The sequence below is a fragment of the Melospiza melodia genome, chromosome 22 (genome assembly GCF_035770615.1).
Source record: "Melospiza melodia melodia isolate bMelMel2 chromosome 22, bMelMel2.pri, whole genome shotgun sequence".
NCBI lineage: Eukaryota > Metazoa > Chordata > Aves > Passeriformes > Passerellidae > Melospiza > Melospiza melodia.
The window spans coordinates 8,591,555-8,616,834 of NC_086215.1; the positions used below are offsets into that span (position 1 = coordinate 8,591,555).

Sequence of the window (25,280 nt, forward strand, 5' to 3'; positions counted from 1 at the left end):
GATATTTGTTATCGGCACAAAATGCTCCTGATATTTGTTATCAGCTGCAGCTGTGGTTGCAAGCAGCTGTTTCTCAGGAGTCAAAACTCCCCAGTTTTCCGAGGTGGTCTGTGCACAGGGATTATAAAATTTACAATCTTAAAAATAAATAAATCAAAAAACCGAAAAAAAAAAAAAAAAAAACAACAAAACCCGCAGCTTCCCCACCCCCGGCCAAATTCCAAGAAAATCTCTAACCGGAGTTTCCTAGAATAAATGATGCGATGTTTGCAGGTCCGTGGGTTTTTTTCAAGCTGTGTTGCAGTGCAAGGGCTGATGCTGCCAGGACATCTAGTGGCACACAAAAGTACTGCCCAGAGAAAGAACATTACTAGAAAAACAGATTTTTTATTTTTTTTTTCATGCTTCCAGATATTTCCTGGTACAAGTCCAGGTTTCTTTGGCTCTCGGTGAGATTTCTCTGTTTGTTTTTTCACCTAAGAATATACATGGAGGAAGTGAAATTGTGAGAAAAAAAATGTACAGGAATATCTGAATCATCTCTCTAAATAAAGATGGCATATACTATAAAATCTTGATAAAATAAAGGTTAAAGCCATTGATTTTTCTCTCCCTTTTCACCCTCAGTTGCCTGGTCCAGTCCAGTTCTTTATCAGAACTTGTACAGCTGTTACTCCACACACTGAAAGGGAAAATCAGAATATCTGAGTTTTAGGAGCTGAAAGCACAAGGCTCCTCACTGAAAAATTAGATTTATTGACATTGATGGATTCCCATTGCATAGTCTTCCAATTTTTTTTTCTTTAGCAATGTGCCATCCAAAAAGCCATTTTAATTGCCCCTATTCATGTTCACTTTGCTTCTTCTGTTATTTTGGTTTTGAGCAACAAGTCATGGAAACCAGGCCCAATATACATTTTATTTTATTTGTAAATGTGACTACAACTACTAGTTTAAATAGATGCAAAATATTTGAAATAGGTGCAAAACTAATCCTGTAAAGCAGCAAAAAATCCCTTTGTTTGTCACATATTTTTCTGGCTATATTCAAAATCAATACTTTAACCCTGGCTTTAAATAGAAAAGCAATTTTCCTGTTGTTTGGACTACCTGATGTTCAGACGTCTGCTGTTGCCATAGCTCCCAGGAAGAAGCTGGAACTTGCTGGTAGATCCACGGCTGAGCTGGAAACAAGCACTTCACCCCTCCCTGTAAACAACCATCCCACAGCTCCCTGTGGACGATGCTGCAGGGCTGAGGTAGGGAGAGCTTCACTCTTTTTTGGGGTTTTTTATTTTGCTGTCACCCCACAGAGGCTGATCTGAGGGAGGCTCAGGGGGTTCTTTTTGGCCACCGTGCCCCTCTGAGCCCCACGGCCATGGGGGGACCCCACACCCAGGGGGGACCCCTGTGCTAAGGGGGTGCCAGGGCTGGGGAGGGACCATGGGGGCTGCCATGGCCCTCGTTGAGGGGCTGATCCGGCCTGGGGGGCACCGTGGGGAGCAGCCTGTGAGCAGGGAAAACCCGGCAGAGCCTCAGGGGGAGAGAAAAGGGCGGGAAGCGCCGTCCCCACGGGGAAAGGCTGAGGGAGATGGGGGTGCTCAGCCTGGGGAAGGCTGTGGGGAGATCTCACAGCGCCTGACAGGATTTGAAGGGGCTACAGAAGCCGGAGAGGGACTCTTCGGTAGGAATTATAGTGACAAGGCAAGGGAAAAAATGGCTTCAAACCGAAAAGAGGGAAAATTCAGGCTGAATATCGGGAGGAAATTCCTCCCTGGGAGGGCGGTGAGGCTTTAGCTCAGATCGCTCAGGGAAGGCGAGGCTGCTCCCCGGGAAGCGTTCCGGGCCGGGTTTGGGGGGTTTTTGGGGCCCCCTGGAGCAGCGGGAGGTGTCCCTGCCCGGGCACAGGGTGGCACTGCCCGAGCCCTGAGCGCCCCCCAGCCCCAACCCCTCCATGACTCCCTGACAGGAGCCGGCCCCGCCCACCGCGGTCACGTGACGCGCCCCGCCCGACACGTGACTCGCCTGACCCGGAAGTGGCGCGCGGGGGACGCTGACGCTGGAACAAAGATGGCGGCCCGCGGCGCTGGGGCCGTGCTGGGGCTGCTGCTGCTGCTGCTGCTCCGCGCGGGCCCGGCCCGCGCCCGCGTCCACCACCTCACCCTCAAAGTAAGGTCTGCGCCGCCCCCGGCCCCGCTGGCTCGGCCCCCGGGTGCCCTGAGGGGAGCGGTGAGGCCGGCCCGGCCCCGCGCATCTCCCGCAGGCCGGGATTGCTCTCCCCACGTCTCTCTCTCCGTTCTGCTGCGTGCCCCGAACCTTCTTTCTCTTCGCTTCTCTCTGAGCTCTCCCCCTGCGCCTCAGCCTGCCCGGGCCCCGCCGTGCTCTGCTTTTGCCGTTTTCCTCCCGCGTCCCCCAAGTCCCGTCCCGCTGTTTCTGGCCGCCTGTTTGGGTCGCGGGTAAAGCGTGAGGGGCCCGAGCCGCAGCAGTGTGAGGGTGCAGCTGCTTCCCCTTTTGTTAAAACCCGTGTGATAAGAGAGAGCCGAACGTGGGCTGAGGGAGAGCTTTCTGAAGGTGGATTTTGGTTGAGTTTCCTTTCCTGCAGTGCCTTGGTCGCTGCGAAGGGTGTTTGGCTGCAGCTGCTGTGCCCTGAGCAAGCCATTGGTAGAGGCAGAGGAAATTGGTGTTGGCAGCTTTGTGTTTTGTTTCCATGGGCTGCGGGGAGTGCCGTGAAGGGTGATGTGTTCGGCTGTGACTGTGTTTGAGAAGAATTGGTTGTTCAGGGTTGATGAGGAATGCTGGAGGTCCGGGTGAAGGTGTGCTCTGCCTGCTGTGCTGTGCCTGAGCCCCTGCACAGCTGTGGGACACAGGGGCTGTGGGACAGATGGGTTCTGCACTGGGGTGATGCCCCTTAACGCTTCTGTAGAGCTCATGGAAAGCTCTCTCAATCTTCAGCATTTCAATTTTGTTTTGGTTGTCAACAGCATGCAGTATTCTGCCAGTAGAAACATTGGAAGGGATCATAAAGTGGTAAATGATGGGTCCTGCTTTGCTTTTGGAGTTCAGGGAGAATCCAGGACTTTGCAGCCTTTGGGATACAGTGATTGTTGGAGGTGTTCATGTCTTACTTGTGGGGAATTCTCCAGACTGTGTAGTTGTTTAAGGTGCAGCTACATGAACATTGTTGTACTGCAGGAGAAGTAAACTTGCTCCTGCAGCAGTCAGTGAGGAGGCTTGTGCTGGTTTTGTTATTGTTTTGAGGGATTTGTGACAAACAGTTGAGCACTGAAGGATTTCTCCTGGGAGGATTCTCTAACTTTTAGTAGAAAACTTCCCAACTTGCCTCAAGCAAATGTTCTCATGGCCTTTAGTCCCTGTTGGGGACTGCCTGGATCAATTACTGAATCCTGTTGGGTTTTTTTCCTCTCAGAGTGGGGAATGGGTTTGGTTTTGCAGGTGTTTTGTGCAAGTTGCAGCACAAACTTGCTGTGAGAAGCAGCAGTGAGTTAATGCCCCTGCCCACCTGCTTTACAAACAGCTTCATTGTCAGAGCAGTTGAGCTTTATTGTCAGGGCAGTCTCTCCCTTCCTCCTTCATCCCCTGCTTTACAGCCTCTGTGTAAACACCAGCTCCAAAAACTGAGTCCTTTCACAATGAAATCTCCTGTCTGCTGTTCTTGCCAGTGGCTCCTGCTTTGCTTGCAAGTGTGCATTGACACTGAGCCAAGCTAAAGGCCACAGTTCTGTGGGAGTGTTTGATATTAAATTTCCTCAAACAAGCTGTTATTCCTTAATTCAGAATAGCTTCATTCTTGGATCTTTGTAATTACTGTGCCTATGTGAAGCTTTCTTGTTGTCAGAAAACAAGCCACAATCTGAGCAGTTTCCAGTTCTAAAAATAACATTTTATCTTTATAAAAGCGTACAAAATAGGGGTTTTTTTTTGCAGTAGAGAAATTATTTGCTTGAATTTTGCTGTTAGACTGACCTTGCCGGAGAAGCTCCTTAGCAGCAATTGTTATCAGCTTCATTAGTTTAATGAGATATGTTAAAAAACCCAAAACACCTCAAGTAACAAAACCTGCCTCCTAAAAAAAAAACCAAAAAAACAAACCCCCCCCCCCAAAAAAAAAAACCCTACAAAAATTGGAAGTTATAGAAGACCAACAGAAACAATTTTCAGAAGATTCCATAAGTAGCTGCAGTTGAAATGTTTCTCTTGACCAAAAGCAAAGCTTTTTTCAGACATGGAATTATAGAGAACATGCTGGTTTTCAATGGTTGCTTGTAAATACCTGTGGCCTTTCAATGTTGATAAGTTTCAGACTTCAATAGCTCAGGCTGAAAATACCTTTCACAATAATTCACTCAGTCTTACACAAATTACAAGCCTTCCTGTTAGTCTCACAGCAATAATAAGATTCTTTCCAGGTAAGGCTCACCAGTCTCTGGTGGAACTTTCACTGCACTGACAATGTAATCTCAATTAGGTTTAGGGTAAAATGGTGGAAAATATTTTTCTGCACATTCTGAGCTACAGAATCGTGGATTCCACTTCCCTGTAACCTTATTCAGATATTGCAGCATTACTTTTTATCCTACAGGAGTGAAAGAACTGGGGAGATTTTTATGGAAACAAGCTTGAGAACTTTGGGTATTGGTTTGACTGTAAGCTGTTAGTGATGAGTCCCAGATCATCTCTTCTCATTTTAAATGCATCCTATGTCAATTAAATTAATGTGTGTATTAACAACTTGGATGCTGAAGTATTCACTTGTATGGCTTCACACCTTTGTTGTAAACTTAAATATTTCTAAAGTGAGTAGTTGAGTTATTATAAATAAAAGCTGGGTTCTTCCAACCCCATTAGTGAGCCAAAGTCTTGAGGCTGTCAATATGTGGAGCAATTGATGCTCTTGCTGTTGCTTGGTGGCAACTGGTGACAGAGTGTGTGTGTGGGATCATGTAAAGCTGAAGGATTTGTGAACTAAATCTGTAAACTCTAAGCACTCAAAGCTGAGATAAAGCCAGGGAGGAAAGTGCTGTGTGTTGTATATTAATGGTCTGCTGGTGGTGGGGAGCATGTCAGTAAATTACAGAGTAAATCTCTTCAGCTGAGCTGAGGAGCTCTCACAAGTGCTCTGGGTTGAGCAGCTGCCTCTGGGCACATTTCAAGGTACAAAACCGTGTCCCCCTCAGAGTCACCCAAATTCTCCTCTGTCCATTTGGGGTTAAATACATCTGATGTGCCCTGTGAAGAGCCAGGCTGAATTTTCTGTCCTGGCTGGGAGGTTCATGGAGCGCAGTGTTAGAGGAACCAGGGGGGGCTCCTGTTTCCAGCACCTTCCATGGCCCAGAACCCTCAGACAGCAGAGCTCCAAACTCTGTTAAACACAAAATCTGCTGCAAGCCCTGGGGCACTTAACTTTGCTTTCCTCTTCTGAGCATCAAGGGAACCATCTGGTTATTTGCCAGGTGAACTTGATTCTATTAGGGTGATCTTATTAGAGCTGGATTCCAGGTTAGCTGTGGCAGGATGTGTCCTGCTGTTCCACTGAGGGATGTTTACCAGGCAGGAACGTTTTGTGCAGAGGCGTCAAAATCAATACTGGGACAGAGAGAGAAAGAACTTCTTGTACTTGTACAGTTCAGAGCTCAGGCTTCCAGGCCTGTCTCCAGAACAGTGTGCCTTCAGCAGCTGACTTCTCTTTTTACACAATTCTGCAATCTGATTATCTTTTCCTAGAAGAAGCAGGAGGAAGAAACATATTTAAATTGTTTTTTATTGCCAACTTGTCAAGTGTTTTAGATTCCATTTTAAATTTTTGTTTTCAAATGTTTTAGATTCCATTTTAATTTTTTTTTTTATTTCTGTTGCCTTGTTTCTGCTTTTCTTCCACTTAATGACCCAGTAGGTTTGAGGGACCAGCTGCAGACGTTGGATGTGACCTTTTGTCATCTGATGTGGCAGCTGTGTGTGACGTCAGCTGCTTTTCATCTGAGGTCCTTCGTGGCCTCCTTATGTAAAAAACAAAATTAAAGCTCACTGTACTTGAAGCTTTATAAGCTGAGCAGGGCATGAGAAGAGATCAATTGCTATGGTTTCCTTGTCAGACTGAGAGGGAGGAAATTATTCTGCAGCTAAACTGGGAGCAGAGGAAGGGATTCAATTTTTCCTGCTAGAGAAACCAACCCAAATATTCTGGGTTTGGTATTTATTCTCTTTTTATTTTTTATTTATTTTATGCCAAAAATAATTTGGAGGTGTGGGACTATATATAAAACTTAATTTTCACACATAGTTTTCCAGTGTATTAATGTTTGCCTGTCCAAACACTGACCCTGCCCAACACAGATGATCTGAGGTGGTGACAATGCACTTGCTAAACACTTGGCCAAACCCCAGCTCTTGGTTAGGCAAGATCCCCAAAGTCTATTTCCTCTTCAGTCTGTGGCAATGACAGCAGCCACAATTTAAACAACAGCTGACTTGATGTGTCTGCAGTCACACTGGGGGATTTTGCTGTATGCTGTTTAATCAGTGATGCCAGAATTTTACTTGAATATTTCCTAGTAGCATAGCAAGTCAGTAAGCAGAAATATGTCTGTTAAAAGTTCTTGCTGTTCAGGTTATTTTAAAAGTTGGTCCATTCCAGTGAAATAGTTGATTACATCTGAAGGTATCTTAAAGAAATGTGCTGTTTACATAATTAGATATTTTGCATGAATATTCAAGTGTCAATCACTCCCCCTGCTTCCCCTTTGCTGCAGCAGATGACTCTGCATGTGTTTGTAAACTTGCTTTCCTTTCTAACAGGATGATGTGAGGCAGAAAGTGCACCTGAATACCTTTGGTTTCTTCAAGGATGGTTTCATGAGTGTGAATGTCAGCAACCTTTCCCTGAATCCAGAACCAGGCCCTGATGAGAAGGACAGTTTATTAGTGAGTTCCTCCTGTGAAATTGCCTTCCACTTGTCTGAGCTGTCAAATCCAAACTCTTGGTGCTGTTGGCTTTGCTTCCCAGCATGAGCCAACGATGAGGATCTGTGTGTTGAGATTTATCCCTGAGCACTCTCCTTTCTGCTGGAAGGATGAACCTTTAACTTGTTGGATGTCTGCTGAACTCAATGCACACATCCATAACTTACATTGAACATCAATTTCCTAACAGTCTTCTGATGAGTTTTTTCACACTGTATCATGTTGCTTTGAAATTCAGCTTGTTTCAGTAGGTTCCAGAACAGTGACAGTCTTATTTTTAACAGAACTCTAATATTACATGTTATACAGCACATTATATTAGGGGTTTTAAAAGAGATTGGATGACATACCTGAGTTCTTCATCTGCTGCACAGTTTCACTTCTTCATTATAAAAGTATTAAATCTTTTTGTCAAGCAAAAATGTGGGGAATAATACTGAAGTAAGTTAAAATGTTCAGAGACAGAAGATTCTCCAGATTTAGTTTGGGTTTGAATCATGGTTTATTTTTTCTTGGTGGATATGGATGAGTTTGTTACATTTGAATGTATTGGTGCTGAGAAAATACTTGAATTCCACCTTAAATGTAGATTAACTTGTTTAGAAAGCAATATTTATGACTCTTTCAGTAGTGGTTTGGCTTCCATTTGACAGATTCTTCTCACTTGTCTCCTAGGTGGGGTTCAGCTTGGACCGAACAAGGAATGATGGTTTCTCCACTTACCTGGTAAGAGGAAGGGAAGTGAGCTTGCTTTTCTAAGATCTCATAGTCTACTAGACTCTAGGGATGGCTGGAAGAAATAAAAATTAAAAAAAGAATTGGGGAGGGCGGACTTTAGACATGGGCAGGATGGATTTACAACTTGCTGGACTAGGAATGATAATCTCTACCTGGAGGACAACATGTCCAGAGGGCACTTCAGAGGTGTTGTGTTCATCTTACCAGGATGAAGAAGTGGATTATTGTATCTTGAACAAGACTCCAGAGCCAGATGTCTCTGTTGTAATTTTACTTCTGGACATCCAACATGAAGTGTGAGTAAAGAATGTAAAAGACATTTTAAAGTTACTTCTTCAGTTGAGGATAATGTCACACTTGAGATTTTTTTTAGGGGCTTGGAAAGCATCTGTGCATGTAGGTTGTTTTTTTTTAAGGGGTTACATGACAGTTGAGAGGAGGTGAGTGTAAGAGTAAAACATCTGCAGTATAAAATGGTCCAAGAATTCTTCCTGTATATTGGAGGGGTAAAAGGACAGCAGGCAAAAACAACCTACCTTAATTGTCCTGAATGAGCTTAATGAGCTTTGATTTCTTGAGTCACTTTTGCACTCAATGTGAAATTTTGTTTGTCTTGAATTATCTTTTATTATGGAAGTACCTTCAAGTCTGTATTGCTTCCCTTTGCAAGAGCTCATGTGTGGTAACATAATTTCTAGTGAGACTCTGCTTACCAAAGCTGAAGAAACTTAATTTTCTTCATCTGCTCTTGTATTTCATGTAGAGGTAGAGTGTGACTTTTCCCACACTGATCAGTTCTGCTGTGAGTCATGATCTGGTTCTTGCCTGTTCTTTGTGGTACAAAGCAAGTTAAGACAAGTTGATTTTCCTTTATTGGGTATATGGCTGTGACAACCTCTTTAAAAACATTGGTTTACTTTAATTTTGTAATAAAATCTCTTTGTTTCTTTAGTGTGAAAGTACAGTTCTCTTCAAAAGCTGCTTCTTTGTTACCTAAAATTGTATTTGTATCTGAGGAAAATGGTACTGCCTTAAATACCAAGCTGCTAAAAACTTCTGAACTGAGCAGTGATTCTGATACAAGTCCTCAAAAGACCAGTGAAAATACAGGTAATGAAGGTAAGCCATCTAAACCTGACCTGTGCATGCTCTCACTGCTGATTCCTCATTGCTGTGCATCCAGCACTGAGTTGTGGTCACATTCTGGGGTCCCCTGGGGCAAGAACTTAATGTACATCCTGTGTAACCTGTGCACAGAGCTGCCTGTGGGGCTGGAGTCTCCTGCTCAGTGATTTGTGTTCACCACTCCTGTTGATCCATCAGAGACAATGAGTGTTGGAGACCTTCAGTGCCTCTGAGGTGGGGTTCACAACTTGCTTGGCTTTTGTCTGGCAAAAAGAAGGCTAAAGGGGGAATTCTATGGCCACCAACCAAAGTTGAAAAAGGTTAGGAGGACAATTTCAAGCAATTTTTAGTAGTGGCACATGATGTCTGTTTCTCTTTATTAAGTCTTGGATGTCTCAGATGGGATGTTAAGACAGAAAATAAGTAAAATAAATAAGATTTCTTTCCTAAATAGTTATTCGAATATTGTAGCAGATCATTTGTGCAATCCAATCTCCATATTTTGTGGTTTTAAATGCTTGACAAAGGAAAACCAGGGCCAACATGATGCAGCTGACACAAGTCAAAAGCTGGATTTGTCTTCAGGAGTCCTTTCCAGCCAACATTTCTATGAGTCTGTGTCTGTCTAAAGAGTTGAACTCCTATCACTTAGAAACTATGGGGAGGGAGGAGTAATTGTCCCAATAATCTTTCTAGGAGGCACAAGCCTTTGTCTGGCTTCCAGACCAGCAGACAAAATAATTTTATAATCTCAGCTCTAATGGGATTAGCTCATGTTATCCCTTCCTGGCAGAGTTTAGACTGCTGAGCAGTCTGATCTGGAGTAGTCTGAGTCTGTCTTGGCCTCACATTCCCCAGCTTTGATACCATTCAAAAGCTTGGACAGCTGTTGTAACAAGTCAGGAACCAAGGGTGGATGGCACTGAGAGAATGGATCTGACAGCTAAAGTTTTGCTTTCTCTGGTGTAAAAAGTGTGGACAGTGCACTGAGGTGTGGGAGCCAAAAGCAAAGCTCAAGTCTTGAACTTTTGCTTCCTGGTAGGAAGGGATGACCTAATGTTTGAAAAGCTTCTTGTAGGAGTAGAGTCAAACTGTGAACTTGACATGCTGCTCTACTGAAGGCTCCTGTCACCTCAAGTTCAGGGGAAATGCTGACCCAGCAGGTCACCTATGCTTTTGTGGGTTTTTTGTTTGTGTTTTTACTGGGAGCTTAGTGGAAAGCTGTGAATTTATTCCTTCCTCATATGGAAATTAGGATTTCCATATGTTTGTCAGGCCATGTATTAATGCTCAAATTGAGATTTGTCAGTGAGGTTAACAGTACTCAGTCATAACATAAAAAGTCAGAGCTGTGGCTTGTGGCTTTAGGTCACCTGCCTCTGGTCACTCTCACCAGAGAGGTTGGAAAGATTTCTGGGGTAGATTTTTGTAGGAGGTGTAAGAATAGGGAATCATATCCTGGCATGTGAGGATGCATTCAGAATGAATGCTGGCTGTGGGAAGAGTCCTCTGAGAGTAAGGAGAGACTGGGGCAGCATTTCTGTCAATGATTAATTAGCTGGGAAACTGCCACGCAGACAAGTGTGGGAAGGTGTGAGCGAGGTATTGACAACGTGGTGGTTTCTGAGGGTGTCTAAATGCAAACACTAAATGTACCATTAATACTTTTATCTCCAGATAAGGAGTCCAAACAAAGTACAACATCCTCCAAGGTAAGAAACTATCTGGAGTTCTCTTTCACAAAGACCCTGGGGGAATATTGCAGTAGAATCATAGCAGAAAGGTGGAGAGTATTTGCTATTGCTCTCAGCCTCCACTGTAAATATACAGAATGCAAATTTTATTGTCTGCTTGATGTAGCCAAATGTTTTAGTTACCTGCTTAAGAAAATCTAAAGGTCTCTTTCCCTTTTCCCAGGACATGATAGAACAACAACATCCTGTACGCCATGTCCAAGGAATTTTTTCATTTCAGGTAGGGTGTCTGCCAGTGTCTAAACTCAGTTCCTTCACTGTCCTGCTTTGGAAAAGTGAAAGTCTGGGATATAGATGTCTCTCTGATAGCAGGAGTTTGCCTGAAAATTTACTGAGCTAAGCATCAGTGATGGAAATCTTTCTTTATAAGTTGTGGGAGCTGCTTTTAAATTGGCTTTGTTGTGATGCTGTTCTAAATATCATAGTCTATGAGGCTCAGCATATGAAAGTTTACTGTGATAGTAGTGCAGATTGCTGATAACAAATAGCTGTGACCTGACTGATGACTCAAGGGAAGATCCTGGTATGAAGCCAGATTAATGCTTTGTTTGAGCACCCTGGTTCACTTGTGATGGTTGGTTACTACAAACACATTTGAAATTCTGTTATCTGACACAGATCTCATTTCCAGAGCTATCACAATTTGCATAGTTGGGGGAGGAACAGAAAAGCTGCAGGGTGGGTATAATAAAAAATTTATGCTTTGCCATGTCAAATATATTATATTTGTGGGTATCTTTTCTCTGTGCTGAACTGAGTTAAGCACTGACACTTTAACAGGCTTGGATTACCAGAGTGCATAGTCCTAGACAGGTGCAATGATTTTGCATCTGGAGTTCTGTTGAAACTTCCAGGTGTGCTGCTATCCTCAGAACAGTCTGTATGCTCAAGGGAACCAGCTGACCTCAAATGACTGACTTCTTTCATGCTTCAGTAGAGATGACTTCCTACCAGGGCAACCCTGTTGTGAATGGGAAGAATGCTGACTTCTCTATTCCTTATTTTCAGTTCTATTTTAACATCAGCTCGGACAAACAAGAAGGTCTCTACAGCCTGTATTTCCATAAGTGTGTTCGTGAGAAAGGGCCAGCTAATGATCAGCAGCTGTTTAGTCTTGATGTGAGTATGGCTTCTGAAGGATAATTAACTTGTTAGCTTAGACTACAACATCCAGCTTCCAGCTCCAGCTTGTAACCAAGCACACGCTGCACATGAGTGCACATATGGGGTGGGAAGTGATTCAGAATTGTGTGCCAGTCTCTGCAGTGGCATTTCTGAAAGAAGTGACTACTGTAAAAATAATTAAAATACTGTTTTTGCAGAAATGCCTGAAAGTCTGAAGGCTGAATGTGGGCTGGGTTCAGTCTACAGAGTTGTGACCTGATGCTGTAATGAGATGGGAGCTGCATCAGCTGCTTGTGTTTTGCTGCACTCAGAAGTCACTTTTCTCTTTACATGATTGCAGATATTAAGGCTGTTGCTGCAATGTAAATTGTTGGTATTTGAATTCAGTGTTTTTGCTTTTTCTGGCCTAATTAAAGATGTGTTTTTATGGTGTTAGATACACATCCTAAAGGCAATATGTTCTAGCAAATGCCTCATCTCTTTTGATGTACAGGGGTTTGTTCCTATGTGGTTTTGGTTGCTATCAGAGCTTTCTCTTTTTTCCCTTTCCTGTGCTCATGCTGGTGTGTAATGAGCTGGTCTGATATGAATCCTCTCACTGACTGAGGTACCTCAGCCACATCAATCCCTGAACTGCTTTTTATGTGTTTGTGTTAATGCTATTGCAAGGGAACATGGACGTGATAAAACTTAGCAGCCCTAATTTGACTCAGACTACTTCAGAGCTGCTTCAGAAGTTACAGGTTTAGAAGACCAGCTTTCATAAATTGCTGCGTGGGTCACTTTGACCCACTGAGGAAATTGGAAAGAGAACAAAATGTGGATGATTGGTCTGCTGGGGTGTACTTAGAGATGCAGGAGAGCTTCAGTGCTTCAGACCAGACTCAATGCATGATTTTATTGAAGTCCTAGCACATATGACTAAGCCACTCAGGGGTATAAATAGAATGCTAAATAGTACTTCTGTTTTCTCAGTCACAGGAAAATAGGGTGGCAGCCCATTGTAGATATTGTTTCTGAGTCAAAGGTGGACAATTTGTGACGTTTGCTAGAGAGAACAACTTATTCTTTGGTAAAATTACCTTTCTGAATTATGTTTCATAACCAAAGCATTATTTTCCAAGGAGATTATTCTGGTGGGAATAGTTTTGCAAAATGTTTTGAGATTCTTAATGATGAAGAATAGATTTTGGTTTTTTTTCTCTGAGACTCATAAGAAAGCCCTTCAGAAAAGCTCATGTTAAATGAGTGAATTTGATTGCAGAATGTACTTGTTAACTCAATGCTTTAACAAAATATTTTTTCCAACTGCACATGTAACACAACTTTAATATTCAGATAGATGTTACGGAAAAGAATCCTGAAAGCTACCTCTCAGCAGGTGAAATCCCACTGCCAAAACTTTACATTTCCATGGCTCTCTTCTTTTTCCTGTCTGGGACTGTATGGATCCACATACTTCGGAAACGCAGGTAGGTTCAGGGTCTGTGACAAGTAGGGGCCAGCCTTGTGTGGTTTTTATTTTTCATTCCTCTTCTTGTAATGCCCAATTCACAGTCAGATTTGATCACCTCAAACTCCAAATCTGGCTCAGGTTTGTATGCTTAATACAAATAGTTTATATTTGAAAACTGTTTCAGTCAGTATTGTTGTTGCAGACTGTCATTCTAAAATTCCCAAATCTTATGTTGAAAGTTCTTCAGGTAGTGTACATATTGTGGCAAAAATAGACAGGAAATTGCTGTAGCTGATGTTAAAAGGAGAAGACTTTGGAAATAAATAGTGAGAAAAATTTCATCACTTTACTTCATTTGGGAAATGGTAAATTATGGCAGTAGAGAGCCATAAATGTCTTGATTGTGGTTTGAATTATGTTTAGCAAATTTTCTAACAGTTAAGAGATATGTATTTATATATATGTGGGATATTATATTCATATATGTGGTATATTCTTATTAGTTAATAATTTCAGTTATCCCAAGCAGTAAAAATCAGGAGTTTAGAACATGAGGTTGAAATATTGCTCAGGATGTGGCAGAAACTTGGACTGCAACATTAAGGGGAATTTTTTTACACTGATGGTCAGCTCAGCCTGGAAGCAACTGCTTGACACTTACAGGTTTTAAAAAAATATGAAATGTTTACTGCTGGCTCTTAAGTAATGCTCTTCCTTCTTTTTTTTTTCCTTCCTAGAAATGATGTCTTTAAGATCCACTGGCTCATGGCAGCCCTTCCTTTCACCAAATCATTGTCCTTGGTCTTCCACGCGGTGCGTGCAGCATCTCTGCCTGAATTTGTTCAGCTAGGAAGGAGAAACATGGAATCCAGGACATGCTGTTAGGGAAATCTGCTTTGGAGAGAGCACAGTGGGAGGAACAACTGGTCTTAATACTGAAGCATTACAACTGAACTGCAGCTCTTTAGTGGAAGTGTTGTTTTTATCAGCAAATTATAACTTTAAATGCAATTGAGATCGTGGCCTGAAGTGTTGAAGCAGCAAGGGTTGGGGGTTTGAGTGAATTTCACAAATTTTAATGTTTTGGCCGTCTGCAGTGGGCCTGAGAGCTTGGGCTGTGCTGCTGCTTCAGCTCCAGGGCTTGCAGTAAATATTAATAAATGAAAACCCTGTTTGTAAAATTCAAAGGCAAGGAAGTATTATGGTGTATGAGAACAGACCTCGCCTTATCAGCTCTAAGACTTTCCATAGATAATGTCTCTGTTGAATTGTATTGACTTTCTACTGGAAATATATCTCATGAACAAAGTAATGGCAAGCATTTAATCCTTCAGTGTTTGTGCCAGCCATGTTCATGCCCACGGTGTTATACCTGCTACAAATATTTTTGGAGTCTAATGAAGTGAATCTGGCTTCCAGTGAAAATGAAACTAGCAAGCCTTTAGTCACCTAAAGCAACTGAACCTGAAAAAAAAAGAATGAAAAAATAGGTTTCAACTGCAGTTGTTTCACTCTAGTTAAGCAGGGGAGTTGTGTGGGAAGGATGTAGATTGTACAAGATACATCCACTGGCACTTGGGAAATAGAGCAAATGGAAATGATCTCATTGTTGCTAAACAAAAGTAGAATGTGTTGGGAGGAAGTGCTCTCTGAGTGTGACAGAGCTGGGTCTGTACACGCTGACTGGAAAGTGAAAGTGGCAGTGGATGTGGAGCAGACCTGTTTTTAGAGAGTGGGGTGTCAAAAGCAGCTTGTACAGTGCTGTGTTTTCTGTTTCCAGATCGACTATCACTACATCTCTTCTCAGGGATTCCCCATCGAGGGCTGGGCTGTTGTTTATTACATCACTCACCTGTAAGTATGTCAGAAGATTGATGTGATAGATTCAAATTGCTACTGGGGCTTCTCCCTCCTGTAGAGAGTGGGAAATCTTTGTTCTCATGCAGACCACAGTACCAAAGGCTCAGCAATCAGCCCTGTGTGAAGGGGAAAGCTCCACTTACAGAGGGCAGCTGCAGAGAATTGGCACCTCTGTGGGTGGAGGAGTAAAAGGATAACAAATGCTTTACTTTTCTTTGTTCACACTAATATTCAAGTATCTCATTTGCTCCTGGTGTGAATGGTAAGTGGATACAGCTGTCAGTATTTGCTGCTGCTCACAATGGTGAATGGATGACTCCCCCAGGAAAAGATTGCATATATTGTGAATGAAGTCTAATATTGCTCTGTGATACAGAGTTGTAGCAAGTACATCTGCTTCCAGATTGTGGCATGGATAAGTGCTTGCCAAAATTATGGATAGGGAAGCATTTGTTTGGGTTTGTGGCTTTATTGGCAGTGGGAGAAACCTGGGCAGAAGAGGAAGTGTGATAAAATAAAATAGTCTCTCACTGCAGTGTCTGTTTCTCTTCCAGACTGAAGGGAGCTCTTCTGTTCATCACTATTGCCCTCATTGGCACAGGCTGGGCTTTCATTAAACACATCCTGTCAGATAAAGACAAAAAAATTTTCATGATTGTCATCCCACTTCAGGTGAGGACTGAGCTGTGCTCATACTTCCTGTCTTGTGGGACAGCTGCTTGTGCAAACTGGAGAAGGCTGTGAAAGCTTCACACAGCACCATGTAGTTCTTGCTTGTATGAGCCTATTGGCTATTTCCTAGTCCAGAAGTTACTGTATTTCTCCCAGTTTTTCTCCCATATTGAGCATGAGATAATAGTGATCAAAGAGTTTCAGCAAATGAAAACTGGCTGTAAGGAGTGGGACAAAACCTGGGCTGGAAACAGTGCTGAATAAATAGAGGAAATGAATTATAGTTGTCACTGCTGAAATGCTTGCTGAATGTCTTAATGAAATAAAAATTGGAGAAAACAAGACTTGTAGGTCTGATGGGTCTGAGGGAAACATTGCCAGTGTTCAGAGTACTCAGTGCTGGTTTCCTACTTAAGGAACTGAAGTACATAGGAGAACAGCACTTTTGTTTGTTGTTTTATGTAGAAGAGATTTTCTGCCTTTCCAGATGCAAGCCCTTAGCAGAAGTGTATATAATTAGTGATTGAGGCTCTTACAGAGCTCAGGTGGGGAGTACAAAAGATGGTCAATGACCAGTCTGAATTACTGGCTTGATTTAGCATTATGTATTTTCACTATTGGCTGTGTGTGCCACACAGTCCTATATCTGTGTATCAAAAGTAAATTTTGCTCCTTCTTATCTCAACTGACACAGTAGATAAGGCACAGTATATAACAAAAGAACATTTCTGAATGTCAGCAGGAATAAGTTCTCATCAGTTTCATTTCTGTAAAATTTATGAAGATGCTGCTGAACATGTGACTTTCAGATGTAGAGCTGCAGAAAACTTACTGATGGTACTGACTGGGCTTTTGCTGAATTGGCACCCACCTGTAGTGGCTCCTTGGGCAATTTCTAAACCAGAACCTTGCCTTGTTGTGTAGGTGCTGGCAAACGTGGCCTACATTATCATAGAGTCAACAGAGGAGGGGACAACTGAGTATGGACTGTGGAAAGAAATCCTTTTCTTGGTGGACTTGCTGTGCTGTGGAGCCATCCTGTTCCCAGTGGTATGGTGAGTTGCTGGATGTGGGAAACATGTGAACTAAAGACCATTGACAGCTCTTCCAAAGCAGAAGAGCTCTGTGGTCCTGTGGAGTCAGGCATTCTGTCAACTTTTATATCAGCCTTAACATTTCAGTCTAGTGCTGTGGAAGATGCTCCTTTTGGGGATGTTGGAGTGGGGATAAGGGAAGGTGGGTGACAGTTTAAATGTGGCCAACACTGTGCAGGCTGTAGGTGCTTTTGAGACTTGGAATTTTGCAGAAGTGTTGACTCTCTAAATTGAAAAAAATGGGATTTGACTTCACTGACTGAGATTAGATACTTGACTGCTAAATTTCAAAACAGAAGGGCTGTCTAAGATCAGGGCTGCCTTCAAGCAGAAGCTGAATGTTTATTTGACTGTTTATAAGAAATAATCCCACAGGGAGCATCTCCCCGCCCTTCCTTCCACTCTACTTGGCAGGGAATAATGTTGGTTATATAAAACTCAACCAAAACACAGATAATTCAGATAAACACTATTGTTGCTGCTTGCCAGTTAGCCAGAACATTTATCTTCTAAATGCATTTTGTCTTAATTGGATAAACAGCTGGGTTTAAAGGAGGATGTCAAGGAGCTTCTGGCTCCTTGGTTAATAAACACAGAATATTCCTCTTTTTCTCCAGTATCTCCATTATTATTTTCTGAAATGCAGATTATATAAATGTCTGGTAGCATGGCATCACTCTAGAGTGTAACTTTTGAGTTTTTCAGAGGTGTGGCTCAGTAGATGGAAATAAACTCCAGCTTTGCTTGTGAAGGTGGGTTTCAGCCCTTCTCTTCCCCTGCACACTCCTGGTGGCCTTCTGCCAAGGCTGGGAGATCTCTTCCAGGAAATTTGCTCTACCCACGTGTCCTTCCCCTTGCTCCAGTCAAAATGTTTCAGCTCTGAGGTTGAGGAGCATTTGGCAGTGGTAAATAAAAGCTGAGAGACTCAATCTCCTGTGATAAAGGTGACTCCTGCAGTCACAGTTCTTGTTACCTAATTCTGGGATCTCTATGCCTAACCTAGTGAGGTGTTGGTACAAAACTTTTTTCCATAAAGGAATTGTATCTGAAAAATAAATGTGAGCTGTCTTGTGACTGTTTATGGTGTGCAACCAGTGTTCCTGCATTGCCATGGTGCCAACATAAGCTGGCAGTGAAGCCCCTGACATAAAACCCTGCTCCTTTTTCCTCTGGATAGTGTCACTGCAGCTGGTGGGATGACTCATGTGAGCAAGGTGACTAAGACTTGGCCCCTGAATTTACATTCCTGCAGGGTAGTTTCTGTTACATAAGTTGCCTATGTAGATATGTAAGCTGTAATCAACTATTTAAATGAAAAGACCTTAAAAGAGCAGTAAGATGCCAAATTGCTTGGCAGTACTTTGAAGAGTAGCTCAGCTTAATTGTACAAGTGGAAAGCATTATGCTGGAAAATGCCCCAGTTTCTCACTCTGCTCCCTCCCTCCCACAAAGCCTTCTGTAGGCTGAAGTAGGTTTTAGCAATCTGCTTTCTTAATCCCAAGGAAATGGAGGTACTTGAGCTGACTGCCTGAGCTGGGGGCATGAGGGGTGTGCAGTGCTAAGCACAGTTAATTAAGATCATACTCCAGCCATAAAGAGCTAACAAAACTTATCAGTGATCTAGAGAACTGCTGTGAAGAGGGAGTGTAAAACTTATCATTCATCTATTCTTTATTTTTAGGTCAATAAGACATTTGCAAGAGGCTTCAGCAACAGATGGGAAAGGCAAGTAATCTGTATTCTTTCTCCTCTTTTATGCTACATGTTATAATGCCAGAATTTCAAACACTTGATGCTGATGTAAAAACCAAGCTAAGGCTGTACATCTACACTGTATTAGTGCCCCTCTGCTTTTCCTCAGTGGGCTCAGGGGAATAACTTTTGGAAAATTATCTTTTTCCTGTATTGCATTAATTATCAGAACTACAGTGTATAACCCATTCTCTGCTCCTTGCACAGCCCTCAGTGCTCAAGCTAGACATGACATCTAGAGCAAATCATCTTGACAGATTTGCCATTTTTTCCTCACTTGAGTGTTCAGAAACAGAACTAGAAATGAATTCCAGAATTGCTGACTATTAGCCCAAATAGACCCACTTATTTCAATTTCTGCAGAAATGTATTCCTGACAGAATAGAGGGAAATAAACTTCATTATGAAACAAAACATAACTTGGCATTCAATATAGCCCAGTCCCTGACTTGTCCATGTTTGTGCAGCAGCTCCAAGGGCTGCCTGGGGAAAGTGGAGTGATGTTTATTGTAGCACTGAAAAGGAGCTGATGGATGGAAAGGCCAAACATGGCTGCAGTGGAATGTACTTTTCCTGCCTTATCTGCTTATTTCTTCTGGATTAGGTCCTTGGATACAAGCTGTGGAGCACAGCACTGGCTTCCTTGGAAGCAGGCAGCCTTTTCCATCTTCTGTCATTCTGTGGTTTACTCTCCAAAGTTTCATCTGTAGAAAGTCATTTGTTGGCAACAGCCTTTTAACTTCAGTCCCATCCTTCAGCTCTTGGCTCTCCTTTCTGGAATTCTGTAGCCAGGTCTGGATACTCTTCCAGCCTTTTCCTTGGCTTTCACAGACACTTCTGCACTTCACTGATTGTAGGTGAAATGTAAGGCTGGGTACTGAACTTACAGATTAGTTCATTTTCTGCCATCTGTTAAATTGAAACAATACTTTTGATCACCCTAGCATGCTTTCTTGATGTTCCAAGCTGTTAAAAAAGCCACCAAACAACAGCCCTACAAGTTACCTACCCCAAACCTAATGGTGGAAAATTGCTAATTTCTAATAGAAAGAAATGTTAAAAAGGTCAGTTATCAAAATAATATAAATGTTATTGGTAGCTTTCTTATCAGCGCACTCACTTGGGTTCAGTGATTTACTGGTGGATTTGTTTTACCTTGCCCACTGAACATATGTTCTGGAGTATTTATGCTCTTACCTTTGATAAGTTCAGATTTCCTTGAAGCAGCCTGTCTGCTGAACCAAGGACTTCACACATGTCAGGCCTGGTTCTTAGCTGAGTGACCATGGATCTGTGTCCTGGTGGTGAGCACACAGGAATTAATGCTTGTAATTAAGACAGAAACCCTTCAGGTCTGTGTGGCCCCACGTGATCCCCTGTACCTACCATGGTTGTTATCACAAGGTGGTGCTGTGGAGTTTGATAAACCTCAGACATGCTGAGAAGGAGAGAAGTGAGGTGGCCATAGCAGGGATGTTCAGTGTATAGGCTCGGCCTATCCACTGTCCCTCATACCAGGTGAAATTCAGATCTGAGTAAATCCAGGCAGTTCTATAGGATGCACTGTGGTGTGTAAAAAATGTGCAAGGAAAAAAATTTAATTAATTAATTGGAGAGGAACTGGCTGTGTCTTTACAGCCAGTCAGTGCTATGCACAGTAACACTTAAGGTCTGGGTTAGTCCTGTGTTTTGTGTTGTTCTCCATGGGTGATGATGCTCTTTATCCTGAATCTCACCTCTGCTGTTCCCACCTTTACATACTGGTGTTGCCCTCTGGTTGTGCAGAGCCTGCAAGTTCAGTAACTGTGTATGCTGGGGGACTTAGCAACTCTGTTATGCTACACTGATAATAAAAGAATAGCTAAGGAATAGATTTTCAGGGCAAACATTGCTCAGGCTGAGAGCAGAGTGTGGCTGCAGTGCTGGGACTCACTTGTGAAGCACAGTCTGGTTGGACTATTTAGGGGCTGTTGGAAGGAGCCCACGGGGAGCAAGTGAATGGCAAAGTGATGCCAGCAGCAGAATGTTATCTAGTGCTGTCATGCTGCTAGTGTGGCTGGTTGAGAAAACCAAAAGTGATTTGGTTGCACTGTAAAAAAGTGAAATCATTCATGTTAGGTTTATCAATGAATTCTCTTCACTAGAAGCACATGCTCTGTAAGCTTCCTTTGGAGGCCCTGTTCTTCAGAGGGGCTGCTTGATGTCTCAGCTTCTCATGGGAATATAAAATAGAATCAATGCTTACTATTAAATTACAAGCATTTTTTTCCCCTGCAGTAAAAGGCAGTTTTTTCCTGGAGTAGTAAAAGTTACTGGATTTTCTCATTCTGCAGTTTAAGTGTCCCATGGTTAGAGCTGGCTGGGTTGTGTGCAGACACTGCTAGCTGGGCTGCCTCTGCCTGCTGGGATTTATTGTCTAGTCAAGGGCTGCTCTCCCTCTTCTCTCACACAGACTTCATTAACTTATAGGAATTGGGGAATTACATGCTACACATTCAATTGCTGTTTTTCCTGGCTGTTTTTTCCTGTTTCAATTCCTGTTTTTCCTGAGTCTTCTGGTGATGTCCTTGCTGGTGACAAAGACCTAAGGAAAATTATTCTTTCTTCCTTGCATCTGTTAGGACTAACAACTCCAGGACTTCATGGCTCAGTATCCTGGTGGTGTTTCCTGCCTGTTTGTCCTGCTCTCTCCCAGCTGCTTCTCCACCTGTTTATTAGGTAGCAGTGGCCTGGGTCAAGTGGCAGTCATGACTGGAGTGTGACTGGATTAGGAATGAAGCAGATTTGGGTTTACCAGACCTTTAGTCTGGGCTTGTCATAGGCCTTTGTTTTAGCAACATACAATTAATAAAAAAGCTTGTTATAAGTGGCACTGATTTGGAGTCACTAGCTAATAGTAATTTAAACTAGATTAGATATTTTAAAAGAAAAACAAAGTGGGAAAGCTGGAGAAATGAGTCTAAAGCCATAATTATCCAGGGAGACCTTACATACCCAGATGCTGTGGATTGCTAGTGAAGAGTAGGCAGGGCACAGTGCTATGGCTGAGTTTGAGCTGCCTGGTTGTTTGCTTTTTTCCCTTGAAGGTAATCTTTAAAGCAGTATATCTGACCTACACAGGCTTCTTATCTTGCACAGCAGTGGGCGTAAACATCCCATTTTTAGAATCTCTTTTCCTCCTCTTTTGAAATCGCCACCTTCAGACTTAAGCAAGTGCTTAGCTACACCTTTGATCTGTCACTATATCTTCCTTCAGGTGGGAGCCTTTGCTCTCTGTCCATTTGTAGATCTGCATTGCAAATGTCTTGCAGATTTAAGGAAATCAGCCTTGCAAACTGACCTAGAATTGCTCAGCCTGCAAAGCTGCTCAACTGCCACCACCTTGTTTACAGGCATCTCGAGAAGAGAGGGAGTATATATATAATTTATACATCATTTTTGTTTGAAACTCCCAGTTTTTGGTCACTGGACCAAAAGGTCTCATAGCACACTCTTGTGATCACATCCTGTGTTGTTTGAGGGAGGAATGGGGTTGGAAAGCAGTTTATTGTGCTCTTACCTGTGTGTTTGTGATGAGAGATGTGACACAGCACAGTTGGATCATGGGTTGCTGTTTTCCTGGAGCACTGCAGTTAGAGTTGGCAGCAGAATTAGGGAAATACATCGCAGCCTGTTGCTCCCAGGCATCATTCATTGCCTGTGCTCTGTGCAGTGGGCAAATGATGATTAATGCTTTTGTGCTTGCCCCCATGTCAGGAAAAACCATTTGCAGTATTCAGTGTCTTCTTGCTGCTGTGCCATGAAAATGCTGTGAACAAAGAGCCTGGTCCTGTGTGGTGCAGAGCAGCCTGTGCTTGCCTGGGCTCAGCACCACTTCCAGGTGCCCCAGAGAGCTGTCCAGGGTTGATGTGGCAGCTCTGTGCTTATCCTGTGCTTTGGACTTTCATCTGACCCTGGTGGAGCAGTTTTGTGCCAAATGGCTGATGTGGTTCAGGACATTCAAGATTAACAAGTCTGTGCCACCTTCTGTGTGACACTGAGCCTTGCTGTATCTGTCTGACCTCTTCTTTCTAGTACAGCAATGCTTTTAAGCAGAGAGCTCAGGCTGTCATCTCAGAGCTGATTTTTCAAGGGTTAGATCTACATGTTACATCTACATCATTGGGGGAGAGCAGAAAGCTTCCATTTACAGTTTGATAATGGCACAAATCACATCTCAAATGCATCAGCGTGAGCAGGGCAAGCAAAGCATTGAGGAAATACTCTCAGCTGTACCTTGAGCATGTTCACAGGCTGCATTATGGTTTTTCTTTATGGATTGTATTGTCTGGGCTCAAGCTCCCTGCACCCTCAGCTGCAGTCCTGTGATTGTTATTACATACATATCCTGAAAAGGTTGGATTTGTTCATCAAAAGGCTATTGTGTGGTGTGCAAGTGGATGGTCCAGCTTCTTTTTCCGTCTTCTAGACAGTCTCAACATTGGAAATTAGCATGGGGACAATCTCAAAAAGAGACTGCTTATCAAAACACTGGGTGCTCTGTTTTGATCGATGCAGATCAGGCTATTGCAGGCACAAGCTGTTAAAGTAGATGGTGATAGAGAGGGAAAACTGAGTGAAGCAAGGTATAGATGCTATAAATCTTCTGTGGAAGATGGCTTTTATCTTTCTAATTACTGTTTGAAATTAATTAATTTCTAAAACCTTTGGTGGAAGGTCTCTTTAAATTTTTTCTCCATTCTTTGCAGTTAAGTACAGTCCTTTGCAGAATGGTTATCCTACTCAAAATATAAATTTACCCAACCTTTACTGCATGCTGAGATTGCTGCTCTGTTATCACAGCCTTACAGGTTTGGGTTGCAAGTGATTCAAGTTGTAAGTGACAGCTGCTGGCTGAGCCTTGCTCCTTGTAAATGCTGCTGTTGCTGTCTGGGCTGCCAGGCTGAGGTGAACAGAAATCTTGGAGTGTCCATGATAGCAAGACTCAAATAATACTGCTTGGAGCACATTCAGCCTGTGAAGAAGCAATTCACAAGCTGCTGATGCCAAGCAATGATGATTTTAGATTTTTCTCCAGAACAGTGTGTCCTGTAACTTTGAGTTGTTTAAAAAAAAAAAAAAGCTGGCAGAGTTTTGTAGACATGCATTAATGCTGACTTACGTATCTGATAGTGGAGAGAAATATTGCTGCAGTTCAGGAGAGCAAGTCAGCTTCCACAGGTGCCTCCTTAGCCTTTCTCCTTGATGATGGCTGTCTTTTTTTCCTCTCCTTGCCCTTCCTTCCCATGCTCAGACATTCTGGATATGTGAATATACCAATTTATGTCTCTTTGCTATTGATTTTCATGATGAATAGCTGTTGAGCTGTGCTCCATCTCTATCTGGGAGAGGTGGAATTCTGACACTTCATCTGGCAGTCAGATCTTTGCTTTGCTGTCCTTTCCTCCTATGCAGTGCATGAATCCAGCAGAAATGACTCCCCAGCTCACTGGTGTTGACTGTAAAGCACTGATAGCCTGGCAGTTTGAATCACAGCTGTTGAGTTGGTGTTCCTTCATCTACAAAGCCTGGTGATTCTCCTGGCCTGTCAATGCACCAACTGGTGGCAGTTCTTGAAGTTGGACATGTTGGGATCAAAATAGATCCTTCTGTGTGCAAACCAGTGTGTGGGAAATCACAAGATCTTCATGGTCACACTTAATGCAGCTCTTCTTTAAATAGGACAATATTGCTTTCCTGTTTCACAATTCAGTGCACTTATCATATTTACATGCTTTCATCTTTCACCAACTCTATTAGGAAAAGCTTTTAACTTCAGATCATCAGTCATTTCATGCCTTGTGTTGGTCAGGTTGCTGCTCTTAGAGTGTGTCTGCTGGAGGAGGGTTTGTATCTGGCTTGAGGTGTCTGTAGCATTCAGTGGTACCCCAGGAACACTACAGGTGAACTGGAAAGGGACTCTTGATCTTTAGATTATAAAAGGAGTTTTTTAACAGAATGCTGGCTGTCTTCACTGTAGTTTTTGTAGTGGGAACCTACAGGAATTTATTTGCAGTGGTGCATTTGACACTCCCTTTGCATAAGAAAGGCTGCTTTGTTTTTGTCAGAGGAGATGAAGCATTTCTTAGGAAGCTATTAGCTCTCCTCTCTCTCATTTGAAGTACTGTATTTTGCTGTCTTGTGGACCTGGAAGACCTTACATGCAAATATATGCAGCCTTTTATAAATCATTGCAGTGGGTGAGTTCTGTGAGGGGGTGCAGGTGAACTTCAGCTCCATGTATTGCACTTCCACACCTGATAAATACATTGTGAGGGCTTGGAGGGAATACCAGTAAATATGGGGCAGTATTTTTTAACTGGCAGCTCATGTTCATTGGCTGTGAACTGCATCTCTGGATGCTGTCAACAGATCTTGGACTCTTTGCCTCTCACGTTGTCACAAAAGCATCAGTGGCCTGTGTTTGTAATCCTGCTGCACATCTAAAAGCTGACTCTCAGAGCAGAGCTGACAGCTGCTCCATCTGTTGTTGACCTCAGCTGGTTCACATACTCTCTGTGCTCTCCAGCTGATGTGATGTGTGCAATAATGCAGGTTCACCCTGAGGCCTGGGCTGGCACATTTGGGGAACTGCTCAGGATGATTTCCTGAGCTTGTGAGTTGTGCCTGAGCCATGATAGAGGAGCTTGGTTAGGTTTTCAGCTGCTTGGGCTGCTGTTCAGCAAG

The 25,280-nt window shown here is 42.9% G+C and overlaps 1 protein-coding gene across 4 annotated transcripts in view; it reads left to right on the forward strand.

Annotated features, from left to right (window-relative positions):
* The first annotated feature begins 1,190 nt into the window (after positions 1–1,190).
* Positions 1,191–25,280, forward strand: part of GPR107 (G protein-coupled receptor 107) — a 37,874-nt gene continuing 13,784 nt past the window's right edge. The window contains exons 1-14 of one of the 4 annotated variants that reach the window (XM_063174742.1): positions 1,191–1,259; positions 6,814–6,939; positions 7,654–7,704; positions 7,924–8,012; positions 8,669–8,835; positions 10,519–10,553; positions 10,759–10,815; positions 11,604–11,714; positions 13,059–13,192; positions 13,914–13,989; positions 14,957–15,030; positions 15,591–15,708; positions 16,633–16,763; positions 18,484–18,527. In XM_063174742.1, coding sequence (XP_063030812.1) covers positions 6,871–6,939; positions 7,654–7,704; positions 7,924–8,012; positions 8,669–8,835; positions 10,519–10,553; positions 10,759–10,815; positions 11,604–11,714; positions 13,059–13,192; positions 13,914–13,989; positions 14,957–15,030; positions 15,591–15,708; positions 16,633–16,763; positions 18,484–18,527 — 1,156 coding nt within the window. In that variant the 5' untranslated portion in view covers positions 1,191–1,259; positions 6,814–6,870. Of the gene's footprint in view, positions 1,260–2,049; positions 2,170–6,813; positions 6,940–7,653; positions 7,705–7,923; positions 8,013–8,668; positions 8,836–9,047; positions 9,076–10,518; positions 10,554–10,758; positions 10,816–11,603; positions 11,715–13,058; positions 13,193–13,913; positions 13,990–14,956; positions 15,031–15,590; positions 15,709–16,632; positions 16,764–18,483; positions 18,528–25,280 lie in introns of those variants that run through there. The other 3 variants (XM_063174740.1, XM_063174741.1, XM_063174743.1) reach the window with 3 other exon arrangements.